This window comes from Bos indicus, chromosome 23, assembly GCF_029378745.1.
Source record: "Bos indicus isolate NIAB-ARS_2022 breed Sahiwal x Tharparkar chromosome 23, NIAB-ARS_B.indTharparkar_mat_pri_1.0, whole genome shotgun sequence".
Classification (NCBI taxonomy): domain Eukaryota; kingdom Metazoa; phylum Chordata; class Mammalia; order Artiodactyla; family Bovidae; genus Bos; species Bos indicus.
Genome location: NC_091782.1, coordinates 36,808,944 through 36,827,656, shown reverse-complemented (window position 1 = coordinate 36,827,656; position 18,713 = coordinate 36,808,944). Strand labels below are relative to the sequence as shown.

General features: G+C 39.2%; 1 protein-coding gene and 1 non-coding gene across 2 annotated transcripts; one reads left to right on the top strand and one right to left on the bottom strand.

The window, feature by feature from the left end:
• The first annotated feature begins 2,411 nt into the window (after positions 1-2,411).
• LOC109576772 (placental prolactin-related protein 1) lies at positions 2,412-14,299 on the top strand. Its single transcript, XM_019985397.2, has 5 exons — positions 2,412-2,466; positions 9,374-9,555; positions 11,450-11,557; positions 13,298-13,477; positions 14,108-14,299. Exons 1-5 carry the CDS (start codon positions 2,412-2,414, stop codon positions 14,297-14,299), a joined length of 717 nt encoding a protein of 238 aa, XP_019840956.2.
• LOC139179199 (U6 spliceosomal RNA) lies at positions 6,990-7,099 on the bottom strand. Its single transcript, XR_011563622.1, has one exon. It is a non-coding gene; the product is annotated as a U6 spliceosomal RNA (small nuclear RNA).
• Positions 14,300-18,713: the final 4,414 nt, after the last annotated feature.

The following is an 18,713-nucleotide window of genomic DNA, read 5'->3' as shown; positions in this document are numbered from 1 at the left end:
TGGCACTGGGAAAACTGGATAGTCCTATGAAAAAATGGAACTGTGCCCCTGTCTTTTACCATACAAAAATCAACTAAAAAGGGATTAAAAAGTTGAACATTAGACTTTAAGCGATTAAACCCGTAGAAGAATATATTGAGGTAATCTTCTTGCCATCAGTCTTTGCAATGAGGTTTTGGGTTTCAAACCAAAAGCAAAGACAACGACTGACAAAACAAACAAGTGGAACCACATCAGACTCCAAAGAAAGGAACATCAACAAAATCAATGGCAATTTACAGATTCACAGAAGATATTCCAAATCGTATATTGGATAAGGGCTTAATATCCAAAAATACATGAGACATACAACTCAAGGGCAAAAAAACCACAAATAATCCAAATTTTTAATGGAATGTAAGAAAGTGAGAGTTTCAATAAATCTGAAGATTAGACTGTAGATGAGAGACACAGCAAGGTTTTCCTTCTAGAACAATAAAAGCCTATGCCTTCCTGGCATGACTTTCTTCATCTCCACTCACTTGTTTGACAATTACAGTTCAATATGTACATTCTTCAGTCAATAGCAATCACCCCACAGTGAGCTATAATATGTACTAAGAACAGCCCCACTGGGGAAAAAAAAATCCTAATATTTGCATCCTTACTAATGAGGCATATCAAAAGGAAGGTAATTTCCAGAGTTTACCACTCCATTGTTTTCTATATATCATTTCAAAATTAAGCCACCTAGTAAGGAAAATGAGTTAAGAGACCTCAATAATATATAGATATAAAATCAGTTTTAAATGGGAGCATAACAAACACATGAAAAGATGCTCAACATCACTCATTATCAGAGAAATGCAAATCAAAACCACTATGAGGTACCATTTCACACCAGTCAGAATGGCTGTAATCCAAAAGTCTACAAATAATAAATGCTGGAGAGGGTGTGGAGAAAAGGGAACCCTCTTACACTGTTGGTGGGAATGCAAACTAGTACAGCCACTATGGAGAACAGTGTGGAGATTCCTTAAAAAACTGGAAATAAAACTGCCTTATGATCTAACAATCCCACTGCTGGGCATACACACTGAGGAAACCAGAAGGGAAAGAGACACGTGTACCCCAATGTTCATCGCAGCACTGTTTATAATAGCCAGGACATGGAAGCAACCTAGTTGTCCATCAGCAGATGAATGGATAAGAAAGCTGTGGTACATATACACAATGGAGTATTACTCAGCCATTAAAAAGAATACATTTGAATCAGTTCTAATGAGGTGGATGAAACTGGATCCTATTATACAGAGTGAAGTAAGCCAGAAGGAAAAACATAAATACAGTATACTAACGCATATATATGGAATTTAGAAAGATGGTAACAATAACCCTGTGTATGAGACAGCAAAAGAGACACTGATGTATAGAACAGTCTTATGGACTCTGTGGGAGAGGGGGAGGGTGGGAAGATTTGGGAGAATGAGATTGAAATATGTATAAAATCATGTAAGAAACGAGTTGCCAGTCCAGGTTCGATGCACGATACTGGATGCTTGGGGCTAGTGCACTGGGACGACCCAGAGGGATGGTATGGGGAGGGAGGAGGGAGGAGGGTTTAGGATGGGGAACACATGTATACCTGTGGCGGATTCATTTTGATATTTGGCAAAACTAATACAATTATGTAAAGTTTAAAAATAAAATTAAATTAAAAAAAATAAATAAAAAAAATAAAAATAAATGGGAGCATTAATGGATTATAATTTGGGGGTAATTTATTACTACTGTTGTAACTATAGTTCTTTTGGTTCTCTACTGCATCCATTAATAATTTTTATAAATATTAATACCAACACAGGGACTGCTGCTGCTGCTGCTAAGTCGCTTCAGTTGTGTCTGACTCTGTATAACCCCAAAGGTGGCAGCCCACCAGGCTACCCTGTCCATGGGATTCTCCAGGCAAGAACACTGCAGTGGGTTGCCATTTCCTTCTCCAATGCATGAAAGTGAAAAGTGAAAGTGAAGTCGTTCTGTCGTGTCAGACCCTCAGGGACCTCATGGACTGCAGCCTACCAGACTCCTCCGCCCATGGGATTTTCCAGGCAAGAGTACTGAAGTGGGTTGCCATTGCCTTCTCCAGAGAATAGGGTAGGGTCGGGTATATAGACATTCAAAATTCTCCATTGCTTAGTGCATCAGGCACTCAAGGACCACCCTCACTGAAGTCTTTCTCTATTGCTCAACCTACAGGTACCAGCATGGAGAAAGAGATAGCTCTACTCCACAGGCAGTTGAAGCCTACTTTTATGGCCTCATGGCTTTCCTTAAGAAGCATTCCATGCAGCAGATTTCCTCCATCCCATCCCATAAGGCTGACTCCCCACGGTCAACAGGAGTCCTCACCCTGGGATCATTCCACAATCCCCATGGCTCCAGCTCCCAGCTTCCGTAGACACCAGTGGACTTACAACCCTCTCCGAGGTATGAAAGGCTGCAGCATGGCTTGTCTATGTGGTTCTCACCCTGTTCAGACTGTCACAGTTTAGTGAGTTCACTTCCCAACAGCTTCAAATGCCTCCCCCTTCCCAGTGGACGGCCATGGATGTGGGGATCTCTCCCCTGCGCTTTAGCTCCCTCATCCCCAGGTGCAGGCTGGTCCCACTTGCTCTCCTCCTTCTTTCTCCTTCCTCCTTGTCCCTTCTTTCCTTTGTCCTACCAAGTTCTGTGTGGATCCGGATGTTCCTTCTCAGTAGTCAGGGAGTCCTGCCAGGATTCACCTGGTCTTCTGTGAGAACTGCTGCGTCTTTAGACGTTCTGATGCATCGGTGGAGAGAGGTGTACCCCACTTCCACCTACCCCTCCATCATCTTGTCAACCCCCATTTGTGCATGGATTAGAAACGAGTTTCCCTTTCTATTAAGTAACATTGCCGTCAGCACACGTATTTAACTTTTGCTTTTTGAGGAGAACACAGGTAAGTTCCACTCTCTTCAGTTCAGTCAAAGAGTCATGTCCCACTCTGTGTGACCCCAGGGACTGCAGCACGCCAGGCTTCCCTGTACATCCTCGACTCCCATAGATTGTTCAATCTCATGATTAGATCATGAAGCTCAAACTTAGATCTTCACCTTATTAATGTCTTATACATGAAAATATGTAACCTTTAAAAATCTCTCCCTATTTGTCCTATCCTCCTGTCTTTGGCAATCATTTTTCTACTCTGAGTTCCCTTTTATTTATTTATTTATTTTTGAAACTCCTTATAGTTGAGATCATATTGTATTTCTCTTTCTGAATTAGTTCACTTAGTGTAATGCCCTCCAGTTTCATCCATGTCGCCACAGATGGAAGGATTTCTTTCTTTCTCTAATGGCTAAATAGTATTTACCTATATATGTCACATCACATTGCTTTAGTCCATTCACCTGTTGAAAGTTACCCAGGTTGTGCCTATACCAAGGCTACTGTGAATAATGCTGCTATGAACATGGGAATACAGATCTCTCTTTGAGACAATGACTTCATTTCCTTTGACTATATATCCAGAAGTGGGATAATGGATCACATAAACGTTCTCTTTTAAATTTCTCGAAGAACCTCCACACTATGATTCCAATGGAGGCGCACTGGTATACATCCCTACCAACAGTGCATAAGCACTCCTTTTTCTCCTCATCCTCAATAACATTTGTCCTTTCTTACATTTTTGGTACTAACCTTTCAAACAGGTATGAGGTGATATCTCATGCTTTTGATCTGCATTTCCTTTGATTATTAGTGATGCTGAGCATCTTGTCATATATCTTTTGATCGTCTATATGTCTTATCTGTGGGAAAATGTCTATTCTTTAAAGATGTAGCATACATTATGTTTACTATATTCCAATATACGAAATTCAGTTGTCTACCTATGTATCAACAGCAAACTATCAGAAAGTAGAATGAAGAAAACAATTCCATTTACTATTGCATCACAAAAAGATAAAACACTTGGAAATAAACTTAAGCAAGGTGTTGAAAGATTTTATGCAAAACCATTAAGACATTGATAAGAGAAATTTTTAAAGAGTTAAAGATATGTAAAGTTAGGTCACCTATTCAATGTGTTTCTTGAGGTAGGATTTGTATTACTATAAACTTCCCTCTTAGAACTGCTTGTGTTGCATCCTCTAGGCTTTTGATCATCATGTTTTCATTGTTCTTTGTTTCTAGGAATGTTTTGATTTCCCTTATTTATTCAGTAAACTGTTCACTATTTAGAAATGTGTTGTTTAATCACCATGGGTTTGTGTTCCTTAAAGTTTTTTTCTTTTTTCCTATAATCAATATCTAGTATGATAGTACTCTTGCCTGGAAAATCCCCTGGATGTAGGAGCCTGGTAGGCTGAAGTCCACGGGGTCGCTAGGAGTCGGACACGACTGAGTGACTTCACTTTCACTTTTCACTTTCATGCATTGGAGAAGGAAATGGCAACCCACTCCAGTGTTCTTGCCTGGAGAATCCTAGGGACAGAGGAGCCTAGTGGGCTGCTGTCTATGGGCTCGCATAGAGTCGGACACAACTGAAGTGACTTAGCAGCAGTAGCAATAGCAGTATCATAGTATTGTGGTCAGAGAAAATTCTTGATATAATTTCAATTTCCTTAAATTTACTGAGGTTTGATTTGTGACCTAAGATGAGGAGAATGTTCCATGTGAACTTGAGAAGAAAGTGTATTCTGCATTTGGATGGAATGTGCTGAAGATATCAATTAGGTCTGTTTGCTCTAATATTTCCTTTTAAGCTTATGTTGCCGTATCACTTTTCTGTTGTGTTGATCTGTCCACTGGTATAGGTGCGGTGTTAACATGCCTACTATTATTGTGTTACTGTAAATTTCCCTTTTAATGTCAGTTAGTGTTTAGTTGAGGTGCTCTTATGTAGGGTACATAAATAGTTAAAATTGTTATGTCTTCTTCTTGGACTGATCCCTTGATCATTTGGTAGGGTCCTTCTTTATCTCTTATAATAGTTTTGATATTAAGGTTTATTTTTTCTGATACGATAATTGCCAATCCGGCTTTCTTTTGATCTCCATTTGCATGGAATATCTTTTTCCATCCATTCATTTTCAGTCTGTATGTGTCTCTAGGACTGAAGTGGGTCTCTTGTAGACAGCATATATATGGGTCTTGTTTTTGTATCCATTCAGCCAGTCTGTGTCTTTTGGTAAGAATGGAAGAAGATAATAGCAAATAAAATAACTGATAAAGGATTGCTTTCCAAACTACAAGCAGCTCAAACAATTCAGTCATCAAAAGCAAAGGCAAGAACTGCAAAAATAAACTAGTGAGAGCACATCAAACTCAAAACCTTCTGCATAGTAAAAGAAGCCATCAATAAAATGAAATGACAACCTATGCAATGAAAAAAAAAATTTGCAAATCACATATTTGGTAAGGGCTTTGTATCCAAGTATATATAAGAGACTTATGCAACTCAGTATGAAAAGAAATCAAACAACCCAAATTATTAAATGAGCAAAGGGAGAGTAAGTGTTTTGAAAACTCTGAAGAGTAGACTGTAGATGACAGACACTGTAAATTTTTCCTTCCAGAACAAAAGTCTGTGTCTTCCTGGCATTGCTTTCTTCATCTCCAATCACCTGTTTGGTGATGCAGTTCACAGTATACATCCTTTACCCAATAGCAATCACTGAACACTGAGCTATATGTGCTCAGAATAGCCTTATTAACTATAAAGAACTAATAATTACATACTTTATCTTAAGGCATCTAAAATCCAAGGTGATTTTCAGAATTTTCCACTCCATTGTTTTCTGCATTCTATTTCAAAATTGAAACACCTAATATGGAAAAATGAGTAGGGGAACTCAGTAATACATGCATAGAAAGTCATTTAAAACTGTGAGCATTACTGGATTATATTTTTGGGGAATGTATTATTACTAATACTATTGCAATTTTATTCCCTTTAATTCTCTGCTATGCTAGTGGATATTGATTTAAAATACTAATAACAACATAGAGTACATAGTACTCAGGGTACAGTAGATTGAGAAAGACAAAGCTTCTGAGGCAGGAAGGGAAATCACAGAAAATTAGCAACGGTATCAAAACGAGGGGCAGTATTGCCTAGAAAGAAAGCAGAGTTCTCTAATTGTTTGGAGACAACACGAACAAGCAAGATGTGAGCCAACCAGCTTAAACTGTGTACCAGAAACCACACCAGAAGGAAAATGAAGTTCATAAAAATATGCTGATGCTAAACACCAAAATCCAGACAGTAAGATAATAGGGTAGGGTTTATGTAGATGCTGAAAACTACTCAGAGAGGTAGACATGGAAGCAAATACACTAATGAGCATCAGAAAGATCAAAGCACAAAAGGGTCTGAAAAATAAATCATCAAGGGACTTGGTAGTCTGATCAAAAGAATAAGAGAATCAAATTAGAAAACCAAAATATAAAGACTTGTGCACATGATAGACCCAGAGAATTCTCAGCAGAGAAAATTTCGGTCTTAGTGACCAGTGAACAGAAGCCTCCAGCATCAGGAACAAAATCCCTGGGCAGGACTCACGACTGTGCACTTCTGGGAACAGCCTCAGTTTCAAAGTTTGGGCACCACACCACCTAAAAGCAAATGCAGACAAGGATTAGGGCTTGCTATGACACTGAATCACAGACAATAGTGTTGTTAGTTTACTTTTCTCATTCAACTATAAAGTTAATGAATCACTAATCAATGATAATTGACATCATCAGTTTCCAGTCAGATCCTCTTTAGTCATACAATGGATATCTGAACCTGTTATATGATCCCCAATAACAGTTTTTATAATTGAATTTCTTGATGTTTAAGTGAAGGGGAATTGCTTTACAATACTGTACCGGTTTTAGCCAAACATCATCATGAATCAACCATAGGTATACCTTTGTCCCCCAACTCTTGAACCTCCTTGCCACCTTCCTTCCCATCCCACCCCTTGAAGCTGTTTCAGAAAAATATGGAAGCCTTCACAAATTTGTGTGTCATCCTTGGGCAGAGGTCATGCTAATCTTCTCAGTATTATTCCAATTTTTTAATATATGTGCTACCAAGCAAACACACGAATAACAATTGGAGGTATGTCATGGAAACATGTAGAATATCATATAGGAAACGAATCGCCAGTCCAGGTTCAATACAGGATCCTTGCGGCTAGTGCACTGGGATGACCCAGAGGGATGGTACGGGGAGGAAGTTGGGAGGGGGGTACAGGATGGGAAACACGTGTTCGCCCATAGCGGATTCATGTTGATGTGTGGCAGAAACAATACAATATTGTAGAGTAATTAGCCTGCAATTAAATAAATAAATATAAATAAAAAAATAAGTATTTGAGGTAAAATATTAAAAAAAAGTTAACAGAAAAAAAAAATCATATAGTTAGTCATCTACCAATAGATGATCAATTACATTAGGAATTAGGGAATTCTGCTATATTTACCACCTCTTATAAAATTGAATTTTATAAGGTCCAAAGTTTCATGAAGGAATTAAGCATATATTTATGCATAGCACGTGTATACATGCACATAAATATATGCACACAAATACATTTCTGTTATATAAGCTATTATCCTCCTTGCCTGTCACAATAAGCTCTTTAGTTGATGAGAGAGACAGTCCCAAATTTCTCCAATTTATATGTCTCCTTTTTGAGAACCACTTCTTTTATTTTCATCCCCTAATTTTAAATAACCATTTTATTCTTAGGTATACCATGCCCCTTTAAACTAACTAAGAGCAGAGAAAACCTAGTAAATGCTGATATCTTATCCTTAATTAAATTATCACTCTTCTGGTAAATTGGAAAAACAACCATGTTCAGATCTCATTCAGGAGGATAAAATCTCTATTTTATCAGTTCTCTTGTCCAAACTCATTTCTTGCTCACTTCAGTCTTAAATTCTTCTTACTTACAAAGGATGCACAGGAAAAGTAATATTAAAATCACGCTTGTAAGAGTCTGTGATTTATGTTTCTGTAGGCCAAAGGTAGGGCCAGGAATAATTTCTGAAATATTACACTACATCATGGAAGCATGAAGGTCTAGTTCTACTGTCAAAGAGGAGATGTTTGGAGATGGTTCAAAAACTAAGCCCCATGGGTTGTCAAGATGTACTCCTGACCAGACAGGTAAATTTTGTCTCTAAAAAGTCAAAGTCAGGAAAGGGCAGGTCTTGTTTGCAGAGCCAATGATGTTGTCTTGGGTGCTGACCAGGTAATATTCTTGTATTACCATTTGGAGGTTTATTTGCTATTTTCTCGAAGAAACAAATGTAATGAGAAGAATAAACATGGGTAAGAGTAGAGGAGCTTTCAAGGTGCCAAGAAGGGCTAGCCAGGAGAACCAGGCCCCCACACCGATAATTGTCAAAGACTGTAACAGTGAGTATTTTATAGACAGAGCAGAACAAGTGGATAAAACCAGTGTTCTAGGGTCACTGCTGTTTTGCAGTCAAAGACAAAATATTTTTCTCTTTAAGCAGAGTCATCATAGCTCCTGATGTAGTCCTGGTTACACACATACAGACCGAGGGGCACAGGCATGTGTGATGGAACATCAGGAAGTGAACAGATGAGTGTACTGGTGCCCAGTCACCTGCATCTGCTAATAATGGGACCTGAGGAAAATTACTTGCCCTCTCCAACTCATTGCATTTTCATTAACATTACTTGATGATCATAGTGAGATTAAGGCTATCTCACAGGGTTCCCGTGAAACACAAATTTTAAGATGTTTTAAAGCTTTTGGGAAAGTATCAAAGACATGCATGGGGTTACTAAGGTGAGTGAGCAGATCCAAGGTACAGTATCCTTTTTCTCTTAGTATTCTCTCTGTACTCAATAGTGGTGATCAGTCAGTCACGTGTTTACTCTTACCCCAGTGTGATGGTAAACCACACAGATCGACTGGACTTTTCTTGTCATTTCAGTGTCTAAAATTCAAGCATTAGTCAATGTAGAGTAAAAACATTGCATACTCCTAGAGGGCCTCGCTGCTCAGAGTCTGCAGAGTCCGAACATTAAACTGTCTTAAAAGAATGGCCTAAACACTGGCTCAGAATTAAGTTCCAAATGTTTGCAGAGCACAGAAGTACTTCTGGGAGCAATTCAAAAATACGGGGAGTAACCTACTTCTCCAACTCTCTATCTGTACAAATATCATCATCCATCTAAATTTACACAGAAGGTGCTCCTTCTTCCCCACCCCAGCTTCTACAGCAAGAACTCCTGATCAGAGCAACAGGGAAAGAAAAGGCTTCCCTCCACAGGATGGATTTGATGACCTCAGGTGACTTGATCATCTCAGAATGGCTCATGTTTTTATTTAAACAGGGTCCTGCCTGCTGCTGCTGCTGCTCATGTCTAATCTGCTCCTGTGCCAAGGCAAATCATGCCCGTCCTGCGGTCCTGACGTGTTTGTCTCCTTACGGAAATCCTTTACAGACAGGTTTATGAATGCCGCCAGCCTCTCCCATGACTTCTATAACCTTTCCACAATAATGTTCAATGAGTTTGTAAGTACTCTGGTGGTGGTGGTTTAGTTGCTTAATCGTGTCCTACTCTTGCGACCCCGTGGACTGTATCCCTCCAGGCTCCCAGAAGGAAACTTCCCCTAAGTGACGGGGCTATACTATCCTTTAAACAAGAAGGCTGCAATAACATCCTCTCTCGGTCAAAGAAGTCGTCAGTTCATAAGATGTTGAAATCAAAGAAAGGATCAGTTTTGTGAAATCTCAAATACTAAGAAGTGCAATAACTTTTTCAATTTCCTTTCATTCATTTTCTTTTTTAATTTCCAAAATAAATGATTTGGTACTTGTCAGCTAGGAATGCCATAAAAGAATACAATAGACTCAGTGGAATAAACAACAGAAATTTCTTTCCTCACAGTTCTGGGGGATAGAAGTTCCAGATCAGGGTGCCAGCAAGGTGAGGTTCTGCTAAGAACTGTTTCTTCCCAGGCTGGCTTCTCTGTGACTCCTCACAAAGCGTGGGGCGTGGGGAAGAGAGAAAGAGGAAAAGACACAGATACACAGAGTGAATTCTCTGGTGTTTCACATCATGAAGACGCTAAACCTATTGGATCAGTGTTCCACCTTAAGAGCTCATTTGACCTTAATGGGCTTCGCTGGTGGCTCAGATGGTAAAGAATCTGTCTGCAGTGTGAGAGACTTGGGTTCTATCCCTGGGTCTGGAAGATTCCCTGGAGACTGGAACGGCAAGCACTCCAGTATTCTTGCCTGAGAAATCCCATGGACAGAAGAGTCTGGTGGACTATAGACCATGGGATCCCCAAAAGCCAGAATGCTTTTGAAAACACAGCACTTTGGCAGTCAGGGCTCTAACACATGAAGAACACAGATTCAGCCTACAATACTACCTGACACAAAGCACTTTTAGGTGGGACTGGGGAAAGGAAGCATGTTGATTTTCTGGTCCTTCAGTGTCTGGGCTTTCTTCTCCAGCCTCAGAGTAAATAGCCAATAATGAGAACTGCTCTGCAGTGAACTGGGTGGTTGGAACATGTTAAACAAAGCTGAATCCCGGTCACAGAAATGAATACTTTGTAGTTTTTTTAATGCTACAAACTATTGTTTTAAGATTTGCAGTGAATAGGTTTCCAGCTACAATAGAAGGGGTGTTTACAATTGGAAATAACTATTCTCTTTCTAAGGAAGGTATTTGAAAGTTGTATGTTAATTCTTTTAGGTCAGTCAAGGAGCACACAGTAGAGCAGACAGCTAATAAAGGCGGTGCTAAGGTTTCTATTAAATTCACATAGTTCTTTTTACTCACTAGGTTTTCTTTCATCCTCCGTTTTGACTGTCCATTTTTTTTCCAACTCTTCCAAGTAAACAAAAGAATAAATTGTTAAATATAGGTGCATGCATGCACTCTAAGTCACTTTCGTTGTCTCCAACTCTTGGCAACCCTACTGACTGTAGCCGAACAGGCTCCTCTGTCCATAGGATTGGCCAGGCAAGAATACTGGAGTATGCTGATGTACACTCTTGCAAGGGATGCTCCTCACCTAGGGATCAAACCTGAGTCTTGTTATATCTCCTGCATTGGCAGGAATGTTCTTTACCACTACCGTCCCGTAGGAAGCACCAAATATTGGTACACATGTACTATATTGGTTCAAATAGTAAAAAAAAAAAAAAAAAAAAAAAAGATAATAAAAAAACAGAGAAAGGAAAAGGTTAAACTTAGAAAAGTTATATGTAAAATCATTTTTATAGAGACAATGTATAGAAAAGTAGGAAAAGAATGACTTTCAAATTTTGTGATTGCCCCCCCCCCCCCCCATTAAAAAAAATACACGTCTATCAAACATGTTAGTGTTCTGGTAATGGGTTCATCTACTCAATGCCCAACAACCCTAACTAATTGCCTGATCACTTTCAGGATGAAAAATATGCCCAGGGCAAACTATACTATATCAATGTCACCAAGAGCTGCCACACCAATTCCTTCCATGCTCCCGAAGAAAGAGATATAGTCCAGCAGACGAACGTGAGTCTTTCACCTGGATTTTTCACTGGATCAAATTAGACAGTATGTAGGGTACCAGACTTCAGACTATTAGAGGTTATGTTAACTTTACATGCAGAAAAAGGTGCAGGAACCGTAAGCGATTGAAGAGAAACTATATTATGCAGCTGATGAAGCATAAGCAAAATCAAGGGATGACTAAAGATCTGTAGTTGCAAGATAAATAACAGATCTATAAATTGTCAATGTAAACAACTTTAGTTCAACCCATGCATTAGACACAGAATTGCAGCTAATATTCTGTATGAAAACAGAAAATGAATGGGAACTTCCGTGTGTAAAATATAAGGTTGCAAAATTCATGAATATGTGAGAAACACACCCCAGTTTTGAGTACTCCCTGTTACTAGTAACTCCTACGTGAGAGTCCTATACTGAACCACCCAAGCCTTCGCGTCTGTCTTTCAAGGCTCTCCTGATTCTGCTTCTACTTCTCTGACACCTTCATTCTTCATTCTCAATGACTCCTCTGTCGCCTTTTATTCGTAATTTGTAAGTCTCCCCCACATGGCCTATAAACATTGCCTTGCTTCTCATGGCCACAACAATTGCCTGTGTTCTGAGGACAACACAGTTTACATATCAAGCCTCAATCATGTATGGCAACTTCAAATTTTCACTGTATAATCTCTCCTTTCTGATTTCCTGCATTATCTTTCCTCCTAACATTATTTAAAATACTTCCACATGCATCCCCCCTTAAAATTCTATCTTCTCTCTCTACAACCTTCTTAATGATACCAGCATTCTTATCCCCTGTTAAGCTCATTAATAATGAGGGTGAACAAGGAAAAAGGACAAAGAGGGAGAAGAGGAGGGATTTTCAGTAAGCTTAAATTTAAAATTTATTGAGAGTTACTACATGGCCTTAAATTTTACTCAGCACTTTATGTGCATGACTATATTTAATCCTATTCAGTTCTCTGTTCTTTACCAGTAAAACAGTTCATGGCTGTAAAGAAATCAAGCATATTAACTAGAAATCTTCAGCCCCTGGGATTTTCAGGCTCAATTCTGCTAGTAGTAGTGAAGTAGGGGGGACCCTCCACTGTGAATCCCACTGATGCTGTTACTAAAGACAACGCTGCGCCATTTTCTGCCCGGACACTTGTCAACAAAACAACTGCTCTGATATCAGTAGGGGGCTGGTGTGGGATCAGCTGAGGAGAAAAGCCTGTTTAGGAATGTCATGTCTTCTTCCTTGTCTCTTTGTTGTAATATCATAAAACAATTACTGATCAAAAATCAATACGAAGGACTCATCTGATTCATTAATATGAATGAATCACTGGGTGACAATGATGTGGGCACAGGTGGAATCCCTCTCTCCTGGGTCAGGCACTGCAGCACATACTCACTTGCGTAAATACTTAGATTCTCTCAGGCAAATATACAAACATAAAAGAACTCACTGAGTGGTGGTAGAATTTCAGAGGAAAAAAGAAAATTCTTCAGGTTATAAATTAGAACACATCAGAAGAATCAGTTCCTAAAATAACCTAGATTTTTAAAAATTCAGTGAAATGTTAAATAATAGCTTACATTTTATACTTTTGCAACTTTTACTACCTTATAAAATCTCCTCATGCACATAGAAATAACCAAAAGTTTTTTAGGTCAGCTGCTCTGAGCAAAGATCACATGTTACCAAAACCACTGAATTATGTTTTTTTAATGAGACTATTTCTTTTGATTGCTTAGATTGAAGACCTTAGTAAGTGGACACTCGTGTTGCTGTACTCCTGGAATAATCCTCTGCATCATCTAGTCACGGAGCTGCAGCATATGAAAGAACTGTCAAACGCCTTCCTATCAAGCGCCACAAGGTTTGAGAACATGTCAGAGAAACTTCAAGCATTCATAGAGCGTCAATTCAGCAAGGTGAGCATCCTGCAGAGGGCTTTCTTGCTTTGTTCATGAATGAAAGAGGTGACCTCTGTAATGAGTAAGGAGTTTAGAAATACCTGATTTTGTAAGAAAAAGATTCATCACTACTATATGCTAGACTGCTACTACATAAAGCAGGAGCCTAGACATTCATAGTGATAGATTCTACTGTAAAGGAGTCAGAATTTCACTGCAATTTTTGACATGTGCAGCCTTCCCTGCATTGCACACAATTCCACCAAAAGCTTGCCTCTTCCTGGGCACTGGTGGTTGAAATGTTTTCAAGAGTAATAGTACTAGAGAACAGAATTTCCAAGATCAGCATTTTTCTTCAAAGTATCCCAGGATATCTGCTATTGAAGTTCCACTTGTCTTCTTTCTCTGTTGTCCTCAAAAAACGGAAGCAAGAGGGAAGGAAGAAAAGAGAAAGTTAAAACTGATCTTGAGTTCCATTTATACTTTTTAGATTTTTAATAGTTTTCTCATAGGCTGGCTCCAAAATCCATATCTAGAGAGTTTTATAGTCATATGTCTTCCCCAAATCTTTATTTGATAATTAGAAGAAAAAAAGATAAGCAAATATTAATAAAATGCATAAGAAGTCATTATCATTTGGGTATTCAGATTATTGTTCCAGTCTTGAATACGATGATCCAGGCTCGCAGTAGCTGGACAGGACTCCCATCCCTGATGTCCAGCGATGAAGATAGGCGTCATTCGGAATTTTATAACCTGTTCTACTGCCTGCGCAGGGATTCACGTAAAGTTGACATGTACATCAAGATCCTGACGTGCCGAACCCACAAAACGTGCTAAATCCACATCCATCTCATCCAGCTCTGAGATAGTCAAAATTATGTATCCCACAGCGGGCTACCTGAAATTTACAGCTTTTTAATGCATGCTTTGTAATGGGTCTCCTCTTAAAAAAATAAACACAGACGCTTTAGAGATATGAAAATCTAAGAGGGCAATTTGGTAACATTTCTTATCTTCATTTAAGAGTAAATCAAAAGAAAATCCAACCCTACAATTGAGAGAACGAAGCGCCTATTAAAATTAGTCACAAATAGCAGAAGCTGTCATTACAAAGAAGACCATTAAGAGATTATGTAAGAATCACAGCCAATTATTCTGGGTCAAGTTATTAGAATCAAAGAATTAGACAATTGTTCATGGTTCTGGTCATGCTACCAAGAAGACTGAATTCTCAGGATTCTTTATGAAACCCAGCCACGACTTTCAGCCAACTATCACAGTGTTACACCAGACAAGATAAGTGCTTTGCACTTTGTGTAAATAGCATGAGGTTTACTGAACTGTGTAAAGATTGTTAGGATGCTGTCTTAGTCCTTCTGGGATGTTATAACAAAACATCACAGGCTTAAAAACAATGTAATGGATTTCCACAGTGGGGTCATTCAGGGTCCTTTCTGGTCACACACTTCCTACTGTATCCTCACACGGGGGAGGGTTTGGGGGGTCTGAGTGTCTCTTATATATAAAATCACTCATTTCATTGAAGAGGCTCCATCCTTACAACTCCATCACCTCACAAAGACTGCACCTAGGGTTACCATAACCATGGGACTCAGGATTTCATCATATGAAATTTCTAGGGGACACAAAGCCTGAGACCATAGCAGATACAAAGGTGAACTGGCTCATCCTCCTGCAGTGGCTGTCATCACCCACACTCTACTGATCCTCATTTCCTGCATCACCTTGCAGCCATTCCATACATTCTATCACTCTGGGTTTCACAAGTCCAGGTCAGTCAAGTGTCAGCTCCATCTCATATTCAGCCTATTCAATGTCTCCCTCTCCCCTGCTGAGGCCCAGTGGGCCTACCAGGAAGTGCAGATGTGTCCATTTTTTCAAGGTTCCTTCTCTCTCCCTCTCTGGATCTTCATTCCTTGGGCCATGTTGGAGCAGAGGAGACGGTAATGAGATGGGAAAGTTCTGACATCACTGACTTACATGGTGCTGTTGTAGCCTTCTCTTGGTCCAGACGGACTGATCTGAAATTCCTCCTGACTAACAAGTATTTCCCTTGTGGGGTATCCTTGTGGTTTTCCAGTACATTCACAAGTTGGGGTCCCCAACTTCATAGTTTCCTTTTTAATCAGGGGAAATATTCTGGAACCACAACTCCCCACCTGCAGTAGTCACCACAGCCCCTCTGTTTCCATCTCTCTGCAAGCACCATCTGGAGAAAATTAAGCAGCCCACAGTCAGCTGCCTACTAACTGACCCACAGCAACCCCATGTATCATAAACACTCTGAACAATAGAATGGCAGATATACTGGTGTGCATCTGTCCCCTGCCTGGGGATTCTGGACAATTGTCCAACTGGTCACATAGACATTGAGTAGATCAGAAAGCTGGATTCAAAAACACATTTATCTGAGAAGTGAGATGCCATTCTCTCTTCCTTTTAGATTAACTATCTTTGTCATTAATTATTTGGCCTTACAAACATGCCCTAGTAGGTCCCTGAATTATAAAATCCTCCAAATAGACTGAGTCTCTACTGAGCCTGGAGCAATGTGACTGGATTAGTGATGCTCAGCTTGTTCAACAGCCTCCAAACAACCTGGGATGAGGGCCAATCTCTGACTGGCCCTCCTGAGAATTCAGTGATGTACCTGGGCTGGTTTTACAGCATCTTTAGGGCTTTAGCAATAATTCCTGATAAAGAAAATGGGAAATCAAAAGGTAGAAGGGAAAGGGGGGTGAATAAGAGAGAAGGAAGAGAAAACAGAAGGAAGGAAAAACAGCAAAGAGAAGATGAGTCTAGGACTTGGGTAGTGAAGGATGAAATGCTGTTAGAACACTTTATTTTTAAGGACCCAAATATATATGCTTTTCTTAATATCCTAAGAGCAAATATCTCATATTCCCTTTCCATGAAAAAACCTTGTAAGCTCTTTATAAGTCATTTACTGCCCAAAACATCTAATTCTATTTTGTTACTTGCTTAACTTTCTTTCATGCAGATATTTCCAGCAGAGAGGATGGCATTTATTAGAGGGAAAATTTGTCAATAAGGGGGACAATGCAATTGGAGGAAACATACACACACCAATAGACGACACACATCTTCATGTATTTGTCTCTTATAAAATTTATTTCAAGCATATATTTAGGACTTTAGATCAACAAAAGAGGTGGTGACATTGAGAGCGCTCTCCTTGCTTGACTGTGACATAAAAAGTGAATACTGCAAATTTCAGAAAATATTGAACAGAGCCATAGGTATACTATAGAGTCAGTCAGGAATAGCCAAAGCGGGGATATTTGGACAGCATTTAACAATCACTCCCTTGCCATCCAAAAAGTGTTGATTTTCTCCTCTTTTACAGATTTCCGTGTAAGATTACTTTTGCAGAAATGGCCCTATTATATCAAGAATAGTAACAGTGGTTACTAAAAGGGAACAAACAAATGAAGAACCTTTGAAGTTCACTGACCTTATAGATTAGTAAATCACATGTCATGGATACAATGAGGACTTAAACTGAGGTTTAAAAAAATCTCTATTTTCCCAAAGCAGGCCCTCAATTTGTGGAAAAGGAGAGGGTGATATAAACACACACACTGTTATATTGCATGGTAGCATGAAGAAGAATAAGATGTGATGCCACTATGGGGCTACGGTAGATTGAAGTACAGCTAGGAGCCATCTGAGTGTGTTACAGGAGTGATGCAAATGAGATTTCTTTATGATGGAGTTTGAAAAGTTGATGGGATATTGATGTGCAAAAATAGACAAACAGTATATCTGTCAATTCTATTAGGATCATCCTATGAAGTAAGGATAGCTGACATCCTAGATCAAGGAAACTGAGATATTAATACATATAGCATGATAAAGTATCAATGAATAATCAAGTCTGACAAAAACACAAGAAATGTTCATTTCTTACCATTCATGTTGTATCTCTCATGATTATGCTCCCATGATATACTGTATATATTATTGTAGGGTTAGAACGGAGAAATACTTATATGGATTTTTATGCATTAGGGAGAATCATATATTGCAAAATGGAGAGTTTGTCTTTCTTCTTCAATGCAACAGGAAACCAAGAACATTCAGTCCAAGAAAGCAGAATGTCCAGAATTAGAAAAGAGAAACTTTATGTGGATAGAGGAGTTGTGGCTGCTGGGGCTGGTAGAGATAAAAAGAGATGAGAAAAAGCTGGGAATATTATGACACTAAAAATCAGAGGGCTCTGCCAAGTAAAAAGATGCAAAGCATGTGAAAGATACAGGAAATGAAATAGACCTTGACCACATGCAAGGAATGAGGCAGACAGAAGAGCCAAAAAAGGCATCCAGCAGTATGGGACTAGCTGAGTCAATAAATGACTGAAAAGTCAGAGAGAAGGGGGGAGATAAATTAAGGTTTTATCCAAAAGCACCTGAGCTCTATTTTCCTGTATTTCATCATCTTAGTACCAGAAATCACCAAAAAAATGTTAAGGTTCTGCAGCAAATGATAGAAATAAGTACTCTAAGGTGCCTCTGCTAGACCCTATGGAATCCCAGAACCAAAGCAGGACTACCCAGTGATAACAAGCAGTAAGTCACTAGTCACTTTCAACACTTAAATAAGACATACGTTGTAAAGCATAGAGGATGAATGGGAAACAAATGGAAACAACCCATACCTTTACAGAGTCAGTCTAAACAAAACCTAAAACCTAAACCAAATAGAGGTAATGGTCTCCTTAATCATGTGTCCACTTTCTCCAAGAGTTTCTCATTTCTTTTGTCTGAATCCTCCCTTGTTTACTAACCCTTCATTGCGTTACTCTGGGCAGATGGTCAGCTAATCACTAATCAAATAAATAATTAAACAGTGTTCACTCCTGAGACATATTTGTATTGATGGACTCTTCAAAGTGGAAAGCTTCCTAATCCCCTGAAAGTAAAATGCTAATACTGGAAGGACTCCTTCCCAGCCTCTTTCCAAAATGCCCAGTGGGCAGCAAATGTGAGTCTAGCTACTTAGACGTCTTCTGCCATAATTATAACCTCTTTGGATAGTGAAGACAGGAGACAGATGAAGCACTGAAAGATGTCAAGAAAGAAATGCATGGGCAAGTGAAAAAGATACCATAAGCCTTAAACACCGATCTATGCCTGGACACCATACCATGTGTGATGGGACCCGGGTGGGCCTAATGAGGGATGGATTTTTCAAGACAGCTCTATATGAG

Coding starts and splice junctions, on each gene's coding strand:
- LOC109576772 (XM_019985397.2), top strand. CDS start 2,412: ATGGCTCCAGCTCCCAGCTTCCGTAGACACCAGTGGACTTACAACCCT. Junction 9,556..11,449: donor CAATAATGTTCAATGAGTTT/GTAAGTACTCTG, acceptor GATCACTTTCAG/GATGAAAAATATGCCCAGGG. Junction 11,558..13,297: donor ATATAGTCCAGCAGACGAAC/GTGAGTCTTTCA, acceptor TTGATTGCTTAG/ATTGAAGACCTTAGTAAGTG.